The sequence below is a fragment of the Apis mellifera genome, linkage group LG9 (genome assembly GCF_003254395.2).
Source record: "Apis mellifera strain DH4 linkage group LG9, Amel_HAv3.1, whole genome shotgun sequence".
NCBI lineage: Eukaryota > Metazoa > Arthropoda > Insecta > Hymenoptera > Apidae > Apis > Apis mellifera.
Window position 1 is genome coordinate 10,696,533 of NC_037646.1, and position 20,848 is coordinate 10,717,380.

The 20,848-nt window shown below is 36.2% G+C and overlaps 2 protein-coding genes and 1 non-coding gene across 4 annotated transcripts in view; all 3 read right to left on the minus strand.

Annotated features, from left to right (window-relative positions):
* The window catches only part of LOC725336 (longitudinals lacking protein, isoforms A/B/D/L), a 178,591-nt gene that overhangs the window by 11,508 nt on the left and 146,235 nt on the right, over positions 1-20,848 (minus strand). Inside the window, exon 7 of one of the 2 annotated variants that reach the window (XM_026442826.1) lies at positions 1,965-2,342. The exons of the other annotated variant lie outside the window; for it this stretch is intronic. Within the exon in view, the coding sequence (XP_026298611.1) occupies positions 1,999-2,342 (344 nt within the window). The 3' untranslated portion in view covers positions 1,965-1,998. Of the gene's footprint in view, positions 1-1,964; positions 2,343-20,848 lie in introns of those variants that run through there. 2 annotated transcript variants of the gene reach the window in all.
* Positions 8-957, minus strand: LOC107964003 (zinc finger protein 169). The gene is made up of 2 exons (XM_016913878.2): positions 803-957; positions 8-721 (listed from the first exon to the last, which is right to left on the minus strand). The coding sequence occupies exons 1-2, from the start codon at positions 813-815 to the stop codon at positions 498-500; spliced, it is 237 nt and encodes a 78-aa protein (XP_016769367.1). The 5' UTR covers positions 816-957; the 3' UTR covers positions 8-497.
* Mir3753 (microRNA 3753) lies at positions 11,390-11,501 on the minus strand. The gene has a single exon (NR_039445.1). It is a non-coding gene; the product is annotated as a microRNA 3753 (primary transcript).

Below are 20,848 nucleotides of genomic sequence, written 5' to 3' on the forward strand. Positions count from 1 at the left end.
ATAAAGTACAATTTCGGAACAGAAACAAAAAAAAAATTTCGTGTAAGATTTCGCAACATTAAATTTTCGAACCTTGCACGTGCCAACCTTGTATTCTATTTAATTACTCGCTATTTAATTGTATGTATTCGATTCACTTGATAAATGTAACATAGTTGCATTAAAAGAGAGAGAGAGAGAGAGAGAGAGAGAGAAAGAGGGGAAAAAAAAAATAAAAAAATAATTAGATAAATGTTGCACGAAGCTATGCACGCGTGAGAAATAACGATGATGATAACGAGTATCGCAGGAAAAAAATTCTATTCTCTTCTTCTCTGAAGTGAAAAAAGTGATGAAGAACTAGTTAGAACTGGAGTGGACAGTGGAGGATGGATGGATAGATATCTTGAGCGATGACGAGGGGAGGGGACGGAGTGGGGGAAGAACGGGGGAAGGGGAGGGGGGAAGGAGACAGGGGAGGAGTTTGTTTGTTTTCATTCTTGGTCATCGATGGTCGTTCACGATCCTAGAAGGAAAATATGGCCGTGTATCTTCGAGTTGTGCCGTTGAAAGTTGCCCTTTTGCTTGAATCCCTTGTTGCAAGTTCTGCAGATGAACTGAGGCAGTTTACCACACTCGACGATCTGGTGGCGTGTCAGGCTGCTCTTGTTCTTGTACGCCCTATCGCACTTGTCGCACGGAAACGGTTTCGGTGATGAATATCTGTTTCTCGAGCAAGAACCTGCAATTCGAGAGGTCGAAATATTTCAATTATTCGATCTAATCTTAAGTCGTAAGCAAAAATTTTAAAAGCACTTTTTACCCTTAAAATTCATCTTCAATGATGCGTAGTGTGTTATTTAAATAGCCCATTTCCTCCCCTTCATTCATACTACTATTTCTCATACACATACTCTTTCATTCTCTTTCTCTCTCTCTCTCTCTCTCTCTCTCTCTCTCTCTCTCTCTCTATCTCTCTATTTCTCTTTGTCTCTCTCATTCTCTCTCTTTCTCTCTCTCTCTTCTCTTTCTTTCATCATGTTTGTTAATTTATCTATAGACGTACTTTTGATATTATATAGAAAGTGAAAGTTTTCATATATATATATATAAAACTGTATATGTATATTTATAAGTTTTTAAGCAAAAAATATGCGAGAAACGAGGAAAAATACGTTTCGAATATTGAAAAGAAATATTGGACTTTAATCAAAAGTTAGGTATAAAAAGATTGATAGCTGCGCATATTTAGGTGATGATCAGGTGTGAAGCAATAATATAATAAGTTATTTGTTAAGAATCTATGATGATTTTTTTACGTTCTTAAGAAAGCTTTATTTTCTATTTCTATTAATCAGAAATACGGAAACATATTTAAATCGTACAAATTTTAGAAAATATAAAAATATAAAAGATATGAAAAAAACGTTTGATATGAATTCAGAGAATGGGAACATAATTTATAATGATACTTGTATTTTTCTTTCATAATTGTAAAGCACCAAGAACTATTAATTAAATTCTACTTCTATTTGAAGCTTCTCTTCCAGATGTGACAGATGCGACGGATGAATCTTCTATGCGTATCTTCTTTGGCAGAGAGATCTTCCTGAGAAGAATTTCTTTTTCTATCTTTAGTGTTGCGTTCTGTAACGGATGAGAGAGAGGTAAAGGCGACTTCACAACAACGCAATAATCCTGTTTCAAAGAAACGATAAGTAAAAATTAAAATACGAACATTGTTTAAATGCAATAAAAGAATAATATTTGTATGAAATAAATTGTCGAAACAAATTTATTAAATAATTGATAAAGTTTATCATAATCAAGTTCCATATCCACGTGTTATACGAGGAATAAACCTGAAATCAAAATTAATAGAAATTAATAGAATCGTTTCGCGTTAAGAATGCTGCTCTTCATAAACGCTGTGAATTATTTTCTTTAAAGATATACAGACCACATCAGCGAAACAACAAACGATGTTAGAGACGTGTCATAAAACTTTATTTCGCAATATTACATCGTTTCCATGGCACCAGAATTTTCATAGAGACACTTAAACTTCCCACTACTGGAAGACGTGATGGCGGGCCCGTTCAGAGGAGACATTCGATGAATCGCGGCCATATGTTTGACCAAATGATGCTTGTGCATGAACCGGTATCCGCAAACCTCGCAACTGAATTGCGGCAATTTTCCGCATTCCACGCGCTTGTGCTTAAGCAGAGACTCCTTCCACTTGTACGATTTCCCGCAAGACTCGCAGAAAAATCTCGTTTCGTTACATTGCTTCGCGTTTTCCTTCCCTTGACGCGTTCTCGATCGTTGTCGATTATGCGCCAGTTGTTGCCACATTGATTCTGGAAAATTATGCAAGCAGACGATAATGGAACGGTTAATTGAAATAATTAGTTAATTTCGAGAATGATATCGAGTGTGAATTTGAGTACATGTAAAAAAATAAAAAAAGGATGTACTAATAATATATTGTCTATTCTTGTCGTAAAGTTCTGGTTTTCTTTTTGAATAAATGTTACTCGAAGGATCGTTGAAAAACGAATCGAATGGGAAAAATCCATATTTTCAGATTTATTTTGTGAAATAATAACGAGGATATTTTCGTTAAATAAATTACAAAAATAAGAAATCCCCATATTTTCAACGGGGAGCGAGATCGACGTGGAACATCTTGAGAAAATCAGAGTTTCTCATGTCTTTGAGGCGGCAACTCGCCAAATGCTGCGTCACATGATGCCTGTGTTTAAACATTTTCCCGCATTGCGGGCACGGCACGTTTGGCGTCTTTCCGCATTCGTACCGTAGATGTCGATCGAGCGAACTCTTTTGACTGTACACCTTGCCGCAATTACATACGTGCTTCTTCTGGTTATAAATCGAGGCCTGGTTTGGCAAGTTCTGGAATCCAAGCCTCGCGTCTTTCACGTAATACAGGCCCTTGTCATCTGAAATCAGAAATGCATCTTGTGTTAATTATTTTTCGCGCTCCGTACGTGAGATTCCGTCATTCGTTGCTCGTCAGAAGTCGGATTTAAAACACACTGATTCTTCTTTCTTCTTTCGATAAACTTTCTACGTAAATAATCAAGATGTGCGAGATCCGAAGATTGGCTCGGAACTATAACTAATCGGAGAAATTCGGGCGAGATCGTGCGAGATCGGGCGAAGTCGGGCGAGGTCGGGCGAGATCGACTGAGATCGTGACACTCACGCGTGATCTCGAAAGTTTCAAGCAAATGTGGACAATCGTAGGAATTAATATTAACTCGGTAATAATGGAAAGATTCGGCTCTTAAACCGATTCTATCGATTATTGTCGAATCGAGTTAAACAGGAATCGAAACTTTTGGGATTTTAAGAGCGTCGAATTTTTTTGTATTATTCTGAAATTTAGATTCTTGTGTCATAGGTCGTTCTCGTATATATCCCTTATGTAAATATATATATTTTTTTCACAAAATGATTATAATTATAATTATAAGCGAATAGAATGATATTGTTAAACGTTTATTAAATCTCTGGAGAGATAATGTCGTAAATGTTATTTATGAAAAATACAATCAATATTCCTTAACAATCTAATGAGATTTGATAAAACGATGAAAAGAATAATTCTTTTTTTCTTTAATGTTTACAATTTGACGATTTCACATGACGCGACCACAAATATAGTTTGTCGGTTTTAAAGCTGCAGTTTTTACACTGATATCCCTGGCCACATTCGCCACGTTGATGGCACACCAACGAGAACAGGTGCTTGAAGCGTCTCCCACAGTAGCATTTCAGACGACCTGAAAAAGAAAGTGAAAAATGTGTCACTAGAAGGAAACGAATGGATTTCAAAATTTGTATTTCGTTTGCGAGAGACAGGGTTTCTCCTACTCGTCGCCAACAAATAAAATCTGGATTCTTTTCCATTTCCATTTCTATTTCCATTTTCATTTCCACTTTAATTTCCGTTTCTATTTCCATTTTCATTCGATCAATAGTAGTTTGAATAAAAAAAAAAAAATAAAAATAGACATTATGAAAAAAAGTTTATGATTCAGAGACGAGACAATCGGATGTTTAATTTTCATGTTAACACTCGTATAACACGGAATGAGAATTTTTTCAAGCGGAAGCAAAGCAAAAATGTAACGAGATGTAACGAGGGATGGGCAAATCGTTGCTGAATAATTAAATTCTTTATTGTTCGTCGAGTATCCTCGCTAACACAATGGTTATCAGTGATACACTCACAATGGTAATTATATTTTTAAATTCGCAAAAAATCATAAACCATAAAGAATATATCGTATATATGTAACATTTGTATACGCAACATACGATTCCCGCTGAAGTCGCCTGAGCGTTATGTATTATACATATGTGTAGGTAATGCTTCGCACTTGTGACGCGAATGAACAATATTATGCGATTTCTTTCTTTTTTTCACTTCATAATATTTTCTTTCTTCCTTCCTTCCTTCCTTCCTTCCTTCCTTTCTTTCTTTCTTTCTTTTTTTTCTTTTTAACCTTCTGCTCGTCACTATCATCCTCAGCATTGTTGAAAGCTCTCCACAGAGAAAAAAAAGTGTGTATCGAACGCTTACATGCTAATTATTATCTTCGTCGATCTCCTTAAAAGCAAGAGGTATTCTTTTATTCGGGCTATAGCATTTAAGCTTTCAATTTTTTGTCTCTCCTTGATTCTCGCTTGTCTCTCCCTTGTCTCTCGAAAAATCATCTATATTTCAGCCACGTATGAAAGCCAAACTGATCAACTCTCATCATCGAGGGAAGCTACTTCGTTGAAACGCTAAAATAATCGCTAATGATTTTATATTTCAATATTTAAAAATTTTTCTTTCACGGAAGAAGAAGAGTCGAATCAATTTGGCTTCTGACTAGTTCGATTTTTTTTTTTTCCATCGTATGCACGCATAAATTTTATTTACACGAATCGTTCTACGTGATTATTGGTTGCATGCGATTATTCGCGTTTACAGGCATGGCTTATACATATCGGATATTTGCGCATGTACGTTTTCGCGCGCATGCGCGATTAACACGTCCAGCATGGAGAGTCAGTAGATTCTATTTATCCGCGCAATCGTCCGCGCTGTGTCTCCGATCATCAAAAATTCGATCCAAACATAAAACTTCCTACATTGTATCGTGTTATAAATCAGTTTTCTTTCTCGATTCGCGATGATCCATCGAAATTATAACTCACTTAACGATCGAAGAGCCACGTTAAACGAATCTAACCGTAACAAACTCGAACGTGTCGATCGCACATAGCACGCGTAACGTTTACTTTTAAAAATAATTCTATTTCCGCTCAGAGTGATCCGCCGACACTGCGGATCGACGGATAAATCAAAATATCGCGTAATCAGCCTCGTTTATATATGTATATTGGCACAAATGTTGCAATGTCAACGGAAGTGTATACTTGCCTATCCGGAAAGAGATTTTTCATCGACGTGTTACATATACCTCGAGAGATATATAACCGACGATATCCTTCCCCCAGCACCATATTTAAAAATCGATCTTTTCATCCGACTCCCCCTTTGTATACCGTCCTATATCATCATAGTTTTAATTCAGAAACGGATCTAACGCTATTTCGCATTATAAATCGCGTCGCATTTAAACGCGAGTGTATGTGACACACGATTATATATACCGTGTTAAACGTTCGTGTTATAAATGTACACCTCTCACTTCCTACGATGTTTATTAATCAGTCTTTGCGCTTCTATTACGCTTTAATATTCGTATTTAATATGCGTGCAAAGATTTCAATGACGAACGTAAAGATATAGCAAATTGTTTCTTTCCTTCCTTCTTTCTTTCCTTCCCCCCTTTTTTTTTTAATCACAAGTCTCGTTTTATTCGCGGCAACGATAATCGTTTTCCCGATTTTCTTGTCCTTTTGGAAGACGCGTTCCGTTTCGTCCGGCTGAGGAAAGCAAAGAAGAATCTATCTTTTTCTCGAACTTTCTCACTCTGTACTTTGTCACTCTGATCTTTGGTAAAACGCTAAAACGCTTCGTTCTCTAAAAATATAATTTCACCTCTTTGAATATTTAAAACGGAAATTTCAAACGGATTATCGATTATATTCCTCGAAACGATAAACGACGAAATGATGAAATTCACGCAGATCGTGAACGTCCACGATTATTTTTAATCTCTTTCCAAGCATAAACAATTTTCCAATCCAGATCTAAGAAACTACGACCTCTTGAAACTGTTACGAAATTACTTGCTATCCTTCTCGAATCTATGAATCACGCTTAAATTTCAGATTCCATAATCCAGATCCGTTATCTTCGGCTAATCAACTTTCCATTTTCTGATCGATCGCCAATCTCATTCGAAAGTGTATTATTCCGTTATTCACGTATATTATTCCGCGTATTATTTTTGCGGGGACTAGCGATATTCGGATATGAAAACGCACACGACAGAGGAGAACAACAACGTTCCACTCGACTCGGAAACCGTTACGTTCCTGTTCGTGTTTTGAGGCACATAATGTCGGGCTCGCGGGGCGCGCGGGCGCGTGTTAAAAAAACTTTATTCGAATTCCCGGAAAAGTTCGCAAACAAGCTTGCGAAGAAACGGAAGAGGAAGGTCGCGCTGTGGGCGCGAAGAGGGCGCGCCAATTTTTGAAAAATTCAATAAATCGTGCGGCGCGTAAAAATAATTTTGCGCCAGGAGATTCGAAAGCGTTCAAGATGCCAAGAATTCGAGACCAAGAGCCGAGAACAAGAACGAGCGCGTGGAGGCCGAGAGGTTTTTTTTTTTTTTTCTTTCACACGGGTTCGTAGAAATTATTCGTCTCGCCTAATCTGATTTCTATCTTTCCTTTAGTTCGTTCGCATAGAAGGGAAAGATTCGCGAGGATTGGAATCGAACCGCGGAAACCTTGGTAATTTCGTAATAATTATGGGCAAGAAACGGACGAGTATAGTGGAAGGAGCGACGATCGACGACAAAAATCCGGAAAAATTGAACGACCTAGGAATCACGATCGTCGTCGATGATCTACAACTATCTTCTATAATATTATTTAATAGTAAGATTTAAGATTTTTTTTAAGTCGTTTCCAAGACGAGAGATCAGGCAAAAAGATTAACGACCTTGGAACCATAGGTCGCGAGAAAAATGCACGCGAGAAAGAGAGCAGTAATGAGGAGAAATATAAAGAGAGAGAAAGAGATAGATAGAGAGAGAGAGAAAGAGAGAGAGAGTAAAAAGTTTGGCTAAAGTTTACGTCTTCTTTTCTAGAGGATAAATACGAGATTCAACGTCTCTATAGAACGCTTTATCGATCGCTTGTTCGCTGAGTAAGCGCGGTTGGCCGGTGAACGAATCATCATCGAGTTTCGACTTGACTAGAAATCTTGCTCGAAATTAATTCTTCGTCGAATCTTTGGTCCTTGATCGAGGATTCTCCCGAGATTCGTTTAAAATTCGTCGAAATTCGTTCGAAGAAATTTGTTCCGTCTGCGCAAAAAATTATGGCAAGAATCCGAGATGAATTCCGTATTGTCCTCGATGTCCAAAAACGGAACGTGTAATTTACACTCATATTATTTTTCCAAAATAATATTTTTCTATTCGACGTAACGAGTCACGCGCCATTTTTCATATATATATTATTATCGACTCGACTCGAATGATTCAAAATTTATTAAATTATATAATCCTTTCATCGAGCGAATCTCTTTCACACGGAATTCAATATTATCCGTTTCGAAACGGGAAACGAGTTAAACTAAATCGCCTGGATTCTTTGTTTCATCGCTTTGATTCTCTATTTCTCTAAACTACTACTTTACACGCTACTTGACCAGACTTTTCATTTTGGCTTCATTTACATTTACATAATCGAACTATATTGATGAACGACTAACGTTATCATTCGAACGATATTAATCGAGAAAAATCCATTTGCGTAATCGTTAAGGTTATCACAGAGATCCTCGCGCGATAAAAATATCGAACTCGATGGATCCGCTTTTCAGGCCAAGCCTCAGCGCATGGAAAGACACGTTTCACCTTCTTCGATCGTACTTCGACTTACATCTTACGTCATCACCATAAACTTACTATGCAATAATGTATATAATATGTAATGTATATATATATATATATATGTATATAATATATATATATACATATATATATTTTTTTTGATTTAAATAGATTCTCTATCTTGGGGTATTATTCTACGTTTAGGTAGCGAAACCGTTTAGGTTCCCCCCCTTCCCTTCCCCACCCCTCCCCATCCTATCCCCTTTTCTCTTCTAAACTAGACGATCCTATTGATTCGAACGAACGTAACCAATGCAACTTGTTTCCATCTTGGAGATGGAAAAAAAAAAATCACGTTCGATCGTTTCGTTTTCCGATTCCTACAATCTTATTATTATTATTCGAGAAAAATAATACAACTTTCGATCGCGTATGACAACGAATTTTTTTTTCACAATAAAGCTTCTATATTTTCCCTCTCTCCTCGCCATTCTTTTATCGCGAAAACAACGACGCGATCTTTCGAGTCGTTCTTTCGATTTTTTTTTTCTTTTATATCTCGAATCGATAAAAGTCTTCTCTCATGGATGATCGTGTTTTAAACCCCCCCTCCCCCCTCCCTGCCCTCTCAATCGTCAAATTCGACGTGATTATATAATATATATATATATATATAATGTACATATAATATATATATATATATTATAATATTCTATTTCTATTTGACTAGAATTTCCGAACGTTGTTCAAACTATAAGCTACAGCTATAGAGCTAGGTTTAACCTAATTAATTGGGTACACTGCTAACATCGTAGACTCTTCGTTGCATCGAGAATTTTCAATTTCCTCCCTTTCCACCAATTCTTTTAAACAAGACAGACAAAATGTCCACCGTGGATAATAACTCGGGATTAATCGTTATAACTCGATCGTCGTCGTAGGCTGGTTGGAATACGAGAATCTCGGGATACGTTCGATCGAACCGAGTAAATTCTTGCTTCTCTTCCTCTTCGTATTCGTATTTCGAGGCGAGATTTAAATTCACGAACAAAGAAAAAAAAAAAAAATTCGTTTCGACGATTCTCAAATACTACGATCTAACCTAACTTTCCCCCTCGGTTAAGATCTCTGTCCTGATCCTCCGTATTTCTTTCAATAATTTCTCAATTTTTCATTTCTCTTATTGGGATAAGATTTCTTTCAATAATTTCTCAATTTTTCATTTCTTTTATTGGGATAAGATAAATTAAATTGTTTCTCTACGCGAATCTCTGTATATATATATAGTTTAGAGATGGAAAATTTAGTAAATATTCGAAAAAGGAAAAATATATATATATATATTTGACAGGGTATTTTAATCGAGGAGGATAAGCGTATCTAAAAGCACGTAATTCTCAATTCGATCGACGGAATTCCCCTGCCTCGCGAAACATCGATCTCCGTATCCGTGATAGCTCGTATGTAAAAACTCTTGCTTCTCTTACAATTAGTATAAAAATAATTAGGCGATTTAGAAATTTATCGAAGGCTCGAAAAGATTCCGGAAGAAACGATGCTTCCTCTCCTCTTTCCTTCTTTCTGTTCTCTTTTTTTTCTTTTTTTCTTTTTTTCGTTTTTCACTTATTTATTTTTTTTTTCGTCTCCTAACCTAACCTCCAAACTACAGGAAAAAAAAAAAGAAAAAAAAAGAAAAGAAATTGAAAACGAAATCTTTTAACCGGTCTTCTCGAGTCTCCTAAAAATATTCAACAATGTATCTCCATTTTATACATGGGTTATACAACGGGATCCAACAACGGCTTCGTGACACGATATGAAAGACGGATCGCTAATTTTGTTTGTTTTTTTTTGCTTTTTCTTTTCTTTTTTTTCTCTATTATATACGTCAACAGCAGCGAGAAAAAACCGTCTTTTTACCCTAATATCCATATTTACTACATTTGTCGGCGCGTGAGCACGAAGCAAAAAGCAAAAACAAATTCTTCCGAGTTTGTATGACGGAAACGTATTGTCACGTGTATTATACGGCTGTTTTTTTTTTCTTCCCCCCTCCCCTTTTTTTTTGATCTCTCTTTTCTTCGGTTACAATCAGGAACACAGCATGCTTGTTATTTTCATTCGGATGATGCATCGAGACAGCACATTTAGATGAGAGATTAGAAACAACAAATGGAAAATTATATGCATGTGTACAATCGTATGATATGAAACGTAAAGAAAAGAAATAATGAATTCAAGTGCAAATTGATCGAGACTTGACGTATTTTTCATAGCCAAATAGCGGAATTTGTTTCTAAAGGAAAACTTAATTCCGATATTTCATCAGGATTGTTTCATCGGAGGTTAGAGCGACACGAAGAATGCGCGCGGAAATGAACTTAGTTTATTTTGAACTTAGTTCATTTGAACTTAGTTCATTTGAACTTAGTTCATTTGAACTTGGTTTATTTTGAATTTAGTTCATTTGAACTTAGTTCATTTGAACTTAGTTTATTTTGAATTTAGTTCATTTGAACTTAGTTTATTTTAAACTTAGTTCATTTGAACTTAGTTCATTTGAACTTAGTTTATTTTGAACTTAGTTCATTTGATCTTAGTTTATTTTGAACTTAGTTCATTTGAACTTAGTTTATTTTGAACTTAGTTCATTTGAACTTAGTTTATTTTGAACTTAGTTCATTTGAACTTAGTTTATTTTGAACTTAGTTCATTTGAACTTAGTTCATTTGAACTTAGTTCATTTGAACTTAGTTTATTTTAAACTTAGTTCATTTGAACTTAGTTCATTTGAATTTAGTTTATTTGAATTTAGTTCATTTGAATTTAGTATGTCATGGTCAAATTTTAATTATTACTTAACTCGATCGACATCAACGTCTCGTTCAACCTTCGACGAAACTATCCAATCGAAACATCGAGCCATTATTTTCCTTTAGAACAAACCTTCCCTCCAAAGACTCACAAAAATACTACACGAGCAATTCTCAATACGAGAAATATAAATATATATACATTTTCCAATCGGATAATCAAGATTAAAAAAAGATAAAAAGAATTAGAAAAAAATCTTTCGATGGAGAGAAAAGAAAAAAAAAAGAAATACGAGAAAAAACACTCGAACTGGCTTCTCGATCCGAAGGTTGTCGCTCGCTCTCCCTTCCCCCTCCCCGATTCAGATTCAGGAGTATCCTCCGCGAGGAATCCTCCTCGTTCAGGCCCTCTGATTAACCGTGGCACCGGCCGACTGCGAGGCCACGTGGCGGTGATTAATATGCGCCTTCAAATTTCTCTCGTATTTGGAGCTAAACGTGCAATGGGGGCAATTGAAGGAGGGCGCCTTGCCGCACTCGTACAACAAATGCCTCTTCAATATGTAAGCGTTCTTGTAACTCTTCCCGCATCTCGAGCAATTGTGCCGACGGTCGAGTCCCGAAACGGACACGCTGCCGATCGATCTGTTGTTATTATTGTTGTTGTTGTTGTTGTTGTTGTTATTGTTGTTGTTGTTGTTGTTGTTGTTCCTCCCACCGTGACGGGTGGGGCAATGAAGTCTCGCCCGCCGCTGAGGCGTCAACGGTGCTGGAACTTCATTGGCTGTGACGCGTGACATTCGCCTCGCCCCGTCCGAGCTCCAGCCAAGGCTAGCGAAGAAACCTGAAACCATCGAAACAGAACGTTTCGAACGGTCGATTAGTTTTTTCTCACGCGTTTCTTTTCATCTCTCTACAAAGCTATCTGTATCTGGTACTGGTATTATTATTATTATATATTTCGTTGCACGAAATTGCTCTTTACAATACGGCGAGGGCCATGCGATAAAAAAGAAAAAAACATTCAAGTTTTCAAGCTTAGCAACAACGAGCATGTCAATGGGGGGATCGAGGGGGGGATCAAGGGTATGATTATTTACTCGGCCTAGAGCTATTTCGCCTAGGAGGATCTTCTTTCCGTTACTTGGATCTTAGCTTAGATTTTTTTTTTTTTTTTCTCCTTTTTCTAAAGTTTAAGAGTATCCTCCTAAGTATCCCGCGTGATTATCTCAATCCCTCGACGACAGCTTTCGCTTGTTTCGCTCGATAATAGTGAAGATAGGGATAAAGTTTTCTTTCTCCAAATATACCGGTCTTCTTTTCGTACCTCAAACGTTGTTTCCTTCGTGTTTATTCCGTGTTTTGTAGCGGCGATTTAGTAGTGCGGCCGTAGTTTCTTCGTGCTTTTTCGTCCTTCGGGAATTCGCGCTCGCTCGAGTTTAAGTTAGAATCGTCCCTGAAACTCAAGCAACGTGTCGATTAATAATCTTGATACTTAAAAGAAGAACGCAAGATTCGTGAAAATATTCGTGCTGATTCGTCAAGATTTTTTCCCCTTCTTCCCAATGGTGTATCCGTTCGACTTCGTTGCAGATTGGATCCAGCGCAGCATCCACCTGTGAAAAAAACAATATTGAATCAGTATGCGGAAATTCGAAATTCTCTCACCATTCTTTCTCTTCCTTTGTTATTTTTCCTTTCATCGGCGAACTCCGGTTGTCTCCGTAAACAGGGGCGATGTATGAAGAAGCAAGAAATGGAAACTCGAAGCGGTTTTTTTTTTTGCCTTTCTAGACTTTATTTTGCTCTAAATCGAATACAAGGCTCTCTACAAATTGACAAAAAAAAAAAAAAAGGAGGGAAACAAGCATTTTGGAATGTTCGAAAAGTCGAAACGATACGTGTACAAAAAAAAGACAAAATGAAAAGGAAGCACAGTAGTGGTGTAAGAAAAATGTAAGAAGACGCGAACGATCGGCCAGCTGGATGGAATCGCGCTTAATTCGCCATTTAAACGGATTCTTCACCGGATCGCTACGATACGATATGATACGCGCCGAATTATTTTACGCGCGGTTCGAAATCGGCGGCGGAACAAGATGGCGCGCCGATCCGTTTCTGGACGCGATTCCGCGTCCAATCGGCCGACCGATCGTTCTATAAAAAATTTCACAAGCAAGCGACGCTTCTTCCTTCACGCGGCCCGTGAAAACGCGAAAAACCGGCGGCCGGTAATTAATTACCGGCCGAATCGCATAAACTCGGAACCGATTTTTCCCCGCTTTCCTTAAAGTGGCAAGCGAGCAAACTTCTTGGGTTCTTGGCCACTTTTTTTGGCCCGCGATCGATCTTTCTTTCCTCGATCTCGAGGTGATCTCGAGCGCACAATTCGATTGCTCGCGTTCGTTGCCGCGCCACCCCTCGGGAAACGGGCGCGTCGGCGTGCGTAACTTTTTAACTTTCAACATGTTAACATGCATGTGTGGATTCGTCGCAAGAGAACAAGCAAAAAAAAAAAAAATTATCTAGAAAGAAAGAATATCGTTATCATCATAGCGTAATCGTTAATAATTATTGCTCTCTAAATAATATTAATATAAAATGGAGACAAAAAATGTAATAATAAATCATCGTTCGTTGGCAAATACATGGCGACAAAGAAATTACGATTACAAATAATGTTTTGCGTTCGAGGCGCTGAGCGGAAGTTGTAGTTGCGTTACTCTTTTTTTTTTTTTTTTCTTTTCTTTTATTTTTTTTACGTGCTCTCTGTTCTCTCTCTCTCTCTCTCGCATACACACACACACACACACACATACACACACGGTATACACGCACATACTCGTACACTTTTACTCGTTCGTTTCTCTTCCCTTTCTCTCTGATATTAAATCGGTTACTTTCGCACGCTCGCTCTCTCTCTCTCTCTCTCTCCCTCTCCATCTCTCTCTTTCTCTCTGTCATTCTGTCTCTCTGCACACGTAAAGGCACACACATACTCTTTCTCTTCCTCCTCATACAATTCAGCAGCGGTGCTTGTACTAATTATAAGAATATCGTAGTTAAGATCGAGCGCGAGATTCCCTTGGTAGCGCCAATAGTGAAATTTCAATTCGAGACACCGCGATGTAATACTTTTAAATATTCCAGTATGTATTGGACAGGTTTTTCTTTTTTTTTTCTTTTTCCTTTTGTTTCGATGGATCATCGATGGACGTAATTCAATGGAATCAGAATTAAGTTCTCGCGTTAATGTCGCGCACCGGAAATTGTCCCGGAATGTAAGGACAACCGTGGGGGTCGCCAAGGGATGTCTCGGTCTCGATTTTTTCGTTTTCGTCGCGGCCACCTCGTGCCACGCGCGGTAAATTCGCTATTTTTTATTTTACTCGTTACAGATAATTGTACTGTTTTAATTAAACGCGAACGAACGAAAAAAAAAAAAAAATGTAGTCATTGTAAAGGAACGCGAGTATCGGGGTGCGATACTCGTTGCTGTATAAAAAAAAAAAAAAAAAAAAAAAAAAACGGAAACAAATATAATAGGTGATACAAAAGGGGGGCTAGGATGGGGTAGATGGATGGGAAAAAAAAAAAACAAAAGGAGAAACGTATAATAAGGAATAAATAGAAATCGAAGTAAGATGAAAAAAAAAAAAAAAAAAAAGAAAACACATATCGGGAATCACATTGCAGTTGGTTGTTTTTTTTAGGAAAATCGTGGAACAAAAAGGAACAAAATAAAACGTATGTATGTATGTATGTATGTATGTAAACGCGCAGGGGATGGTGGAGTCACTATGTATATATATAATATGGATCGACAACGAAGATGAGTACGTCTTAGCGGATACATTGGCAGTATAAAGGCGAGTGATCGAGATTTAAATTCTGTTTTTTCTTCGGCGTAAATAAATAATTTCTAAAAAAATATCACTGGTCTCAAGATGTTCGGCGAGCGTCACCATCGTATTATGTAACCTCCTTTAATTCCCGCTGGAAATTTCCCTCCCCTCCTCCTTCCCCTATCCTTCATTCGCGAAAAATCAAATATCCAGCGACAATATTGTATAATCGTTTGAATTATCGTGCTCACTTTCTTCGAAAGCAGAAAGGATAGGGCGAAGGATAGGGAAGGATCGAATAGGGATTTCAAGTTTTCTCTCTGTGACTCTCTTGGTGACACTCGGCCGATAATACCGTAGAAATTCGTTCACAGCTGGATGCGCCCAGCGCCTCTTGGTTACTTTTTTTCTTTTTCTTTTTTTTTCTTTTTTCTTTTTCTTTTTTTTTTTTTCTTCTTCTTCCTTCTTTTTTCCCCCTCTCCTTCGTCTAATCCTAAAATCTAAGTGTTTTTACTTGAAGGCACTTAACACAAGGCTCTCTCGGTTCAAAAGCTATATACTTCTCTCGGTATTATCTTGTCTCGTGACGCTTTTCGTGACGCTTCGCTCTCGTTACGCCCCCTCTCTCTCTCTCTCTCTCTATCTCTCTTCTATTCACTCTCTCCTTTCGCTCCCTCCGGCATCTCTTTTTCTCTCTTGGACGAGTTTTTTTTTTTTCGCGAACACACGTTGCGCAAAAAAGAAAAAAAAAGTATCCGGGAAAACTGTCGGCTAATTTTTTCTTTTTCTCGTCATTTCTATCACAAGATGCGTGCATAGTCCACGTAGCCAAGAAAGGAATAGTTACGGTGATTTTTTCGTAAGAAAAAAACAAAAAAAAAAAATAAAAAAAAATAGAAAGATAAAGAATAAAAAATTATATATATATAAAAAAAAAAAAAAAAAAGAAAAAAAAAGAACTCGATAAACGTTTCCTGAACGACGAGTGTAACGTGAACGAAGTGCGTTTCGCAGTACCTGACTGCTTGTTCAAAATTTTTTTCCTTATTAGTACGATTGATCGATAGTACGACATTTTGTTAAATACATCCTAGTACGATTTATCTCGAGTTAAGGAGGGATGGATATTGTACCATCCCCCTCTCTTTGTTTCCCTTCCGACAGTGAACGCGTGGTTCGCCCCCGCTTATTTATCATGTTCGCGTTCTATCGCAATATATATATATATATATATATATAGGTTATATCTACATATTATATTATAATTAATATTAACTCGAGTCGAGAGCCAAATATAATATTATTATTATTATTTTTTTTCCTTTTTTTTCCTTTTTGGGAGCATTCGAGATTAGACTCGGAAAACACCGGGGAGGGGGGTATAATGAAACGAGATTTAAGGTACAAGGGGTATCGCGATGCGATCTCATTTTTAGAAGAGAACTCGAACGCTTCCTATGGCGATTCTGTTACACAGAGAGAGCGCCATCTACTACGTCTTCGTTCTCGGCTCGTTTCACTTACTATCCCCGACTGTTCCCGAGTTTGCGCAAGTTTTTCGACGTTGCCTGTCCATAAGTATTTCTTTCTCTATAATAATTTTTCTTTTTTTTCTTTTTTTTTAAATTTTCTTAACATATAAAATCGCGTCTTTTTTGGAGATACGATACGAAAATCGTCCCTTTTTTTATCGACCTTTTATAGCCTTTTTTTTTTTTTTTTTTTAGTCTTCGCTAAAAAAAACCTAAAAGTAACCTAAATGAGTAATATCTTTTTTTATCATCCTTATTCTTCTTTACTATACACGATAGAACGCGATACCTCGTTCTTTCATCAATATATCCTTCCTTCTCTTATCTGTATCCTTCTCTCTCTCTCTCTCTCTCTCTCACTTTCACATCGTGCACAGTACATTGGTAAATTGATACGCGTCACGCGTAACAAGAGCAACTAGATTCGTCGAAACTAGTACGGCCGAAGAATGTTCACACGAATTTAGACAGATATATTTATATATATAATATATATATATACATATAATATATAATATTATATATATATAATATACGTATTTCGCCCAAGTGGAAACGAAAGTTAAAAAGTTTTCAACGGGGCGTCGCCAGATCGAAAAGGCAAATTTCGTGGGTTCTCTCTCTCTTTCTCTCTCTCTCTCTTTCTCTCTCTCTCTCGCTTCTCTTCTCTCTTTTCTTCCCCTTTCATACACACGTACACATACGCGGCGGACAAATACACGACGCACACACATATTCACGCCTTTCTCACTCTTTTCCTCTCAATCTCTCTTTTCGTTTCTAACCTAATCTATCTGCCTACTATGTCTATTCTCATTCGACTTAACTCGCTCGCACTTTCTCGCGTTCACGCGTTTCACTTCCCTACGTGTCTCTCGAATTCTAATTGAACCTTAAAAAAGCGAAATTGCTCTGCAATCGAAAAATCTTATCTCTCTTTCGAAAATTTCTTTTCCTTTTTCTTCTTCTTTTTTTCCCTTGTCCAAGGTATAGAATAGAATAGAAATACAATATATATATATATATATATTATCATACAAAAAATAAAGCGCTGTACTTTCTAAATTCCTGGATGGCATTTATTTGTCCCGCTTTTCGCGAATCGCCCTACATTCGTCATCAAATTCGCACGAATTCAATTTTTCCCATTCGCTACCGCTACAATTCGCCGGAACCGTTTTTCTAAATCATACAAGCTTCTTCTTCCTCCCGACAAGTGCCGCGAAATAAAAGAAAATAATCCGGCCGTTTGAGAAACCGCACTCTCTACTTTTGCAGCACTCGAATCGTTAAAGATTTATATAAAATATAATATCTTTCTCCCTTCCCCTCTTTCTTCCTCTCCCCTATAATGTTATTAATACAACAAATTTCGAGTAAAATCTTTTAAAAAAACTATCTTCTTAATAAATAGACTTTTCTAAAAAAAAAAAAAACAAAAGAAAAAAGAAAGAATATATATATATATAAATCCTATGATGATAATAATAATAATAACTCTTCGATCGCGCTAAGGAAATTTCGTGGGGGAAAAAAAAAAAAAAAAAAAAAAAAAGACAATTCAAAGGAAGCGAGCAAGTGAAGTTTCTCGTCGGACCTTAAACGTTAAACGTTTCGTCGTTAGAAGTATCACACTGGGCGCGTAAAATCGCGATCTGATCGCGAGCTACGAGTAATTATTATCGAAATTCCCCCGAGTCGACGAGTCGAAAATTTACCGTATGGTGAAAAACACTAGAACCTGTCCTCCGCTCTGGTTGCATCTCAATGCCAAAAATGTGGAATACAAAATGAAAAGTATCAAAATATCTTTTTCTCTGTCTTCCCTTATTTAACGATACCGAATCTCTTATATCCTCGATATAATATAAAAATACTTTCAAATTTCAACAATTATTGATAAACCGAGCCATTTAAACAATCTCTATCCCCGTATAAGTCACTTAATAAAATCTTCCTTCGAATCATTAATTTATTATAATTTATTTTCATACCATTTTGGTCAATTTTCTAAATTATGATAATTTATTGAATTATTATATATTTTTTTTATTGATTTAAGAAACTAAGAATTAATAACGTTTTATTCTAATCGTTTTACACAAAGCTTCTCAAGCTTCTTGTGAAAATTTATCAAAAGCACTTCGACAAAGAATTAATTGAAAAGGCAATTTTTTTTCATAAAAAAAAATTAACAAAGATTCTTTTAAGTGACTGTACCTTCTTCCACTTGCTTAACATTTTTTCCGAAACATCGACGATCACAAAATCTTTGCCGGGTCAAAAAGGCCGAATAAATTAAAAAAAAAAACAAAAAAAAAAAAAAAAAAAAGAACTTACATACATATATATATATATATATATATATATATATATATATATATATATATATCTGCTTCGTCGCCGTTCCTTTTAAAAAAAAAAAAAATGCCATAATTGCAATTGCATTACATAATAGCATCGTTATCATTATTATTATTATTATTACTTTTTAAAATTATTATTTTTTTAAATTTACCTTCGGTTAGAGCGTTTCCCAATCCCAAACCGACACCCAAAAAACAAAAAAAAATAAAGAAAAAATTCAAGGAAATTCTACCTTCGCTCGCTTACGCGATTAGCCGAATATTCGTAGTGGAAAAAAAAAAAAAAAAAGAAAGAAAATTACCTAATTATAGAAAGAAAGATTAAAAAAAAAAAAAAAGAAAGTAAAAGTAAACGATTACATACAATAAGCCCAATTACAATGCGTAAAAAAAAAAGATTCGAGATTAAACCTGATTAAAAGCGGTAATAATTAGCACAGAGGGATTATACGCATTTACGCTCGTAAAGAACCTAATCCAATTTTTCTTTTTTTTTTTTTTTTTTTGTTTTTGTTTTTCCTTTTCTTTTTCTTTACGAAAAACTTCCTTCGTAATATTCTCGTGTACGTTGTGTTGTTCATGCGTCACATTTTGTTTTCGTGTACTATCCGTGTCTAATAATGTCTCTTTTTTTATTCACCTAAAAAATTCTCTAGCTCTTCTTTCCCCTCTTTCTAATCGCGATTTCTTTACATAATTATTTTATAATTATGTGTATATATATATATATATATACACATACATATATACTTTTTTATTAATTTTTTTCCCCTTCAATATTTTTCGAAACCGACGGCAATCCCCGAAGAAAAATTTTCTCGAACGACGAAATTTTCCATCGTTCCTTTTCACTTTTCAACCTTTGTTCCCGTTCTCTTCTATCTCGTCAGTTAAAAAATATTCAATCACTTTCAGCAATCAAGCAAAACGATCCCTGCATGAATTTCATATTCGCGGAAGAAAGTTGCGCCCGATAAATCCATTTCTTTTTTTTTTTTTTTCTTCAATATTCGCAAGAATATCTTTTATATTCGCGTTTCTTTCTCTCGTCGAACGCTATCGAAAGGCACATCGTTGTTACCTAAACAATTTTACAATTGTACAAAATTTTGCCGTTTTTTATTCGTTTCTTCTTCTTCTTCTTTTTTTTTCTTTCACACGTCCCATCAGATTATCTCGCCGTCGTCGTTGAGCTTTGATCGATCGATTAACTTTCTTTTGTGAAAAAGCTAAGCGAGAGCTTTCGAAGATCTTTTGAGATTGGAATGGAATGATAATAAGCGAGCCATAAAAAAGGAAAACGAAAATGTAACTTCGAAATTTTAACCTCCGAAGAAATTGAATTCCCTGATTCGACGAAGACGAATTTTAATTTGAAGTTAAAGTATCCTCAAATTTGCGTTCAATCCTCAGACCTCTTTGATTAAAATGTCCTGAACTTCCATTTTTGAAAGATACGTTAAAAATATCTTCTTCTTCTATATCCTTTTAAATTAAAATCTAAAAAGCTCTTCTTAAGGATCAGATCTAATTTATTATAAAAGAAATTAAAATCTCTTCAACTAGCTTCGTGTTTAAAAAAAAGTAACACGCGAGATGAGACACTTTAACCAAGGAGAGAACAGATTGAAGAACGAATAAACCAATTCGCAATTGAAGAAACAATCGAGTTCTCGATTGACAGAGGGAAGAAGAAAAATTTTCGAGTATCTCGAGTATTCTCATTGAAGACAAATTAAAGAAAGAAATCACGAAAGCTTGATATATCCTTGCGAATGGATCTCGACGAAGTCGATTCGTGTAATCCGCTCAACGATTTATCGCCTTTTCTTTCCTTTCCTTTCCTTTTCCCGCCAAACGTTTCTTCTCTTTTTTTCTCTTTTTTTTTCTCTTTTTTTCTTTTTTTTCTCCTCTTTTCACGACTACCTAACACGACCAACTTTCGAACGTTTACCTCCACTCGAAATTACCCTTTCACGCAGACAGACGCATACACTCTCTTTCGCTCTCTGTTTCCACTCGTTTTGCTCAGTTAATGGCGCGTTTCCATTGGGCATCCTTTGATCGGTCAATCGAATCGATCGAGCTTCGAATTTCATTCAATCACGGTTTTTTTCTTCTTCTTCTTCTTCTTCTTCTTTTTTTCGTTGACAAAAATAGTTTTATCCATCCTTGAAGGATATGCGTATACTTTTCGTAATTTATAAATAAAGATACAACTTGATTGTTGCCTCTGTCATTATTAAATAATCGCTA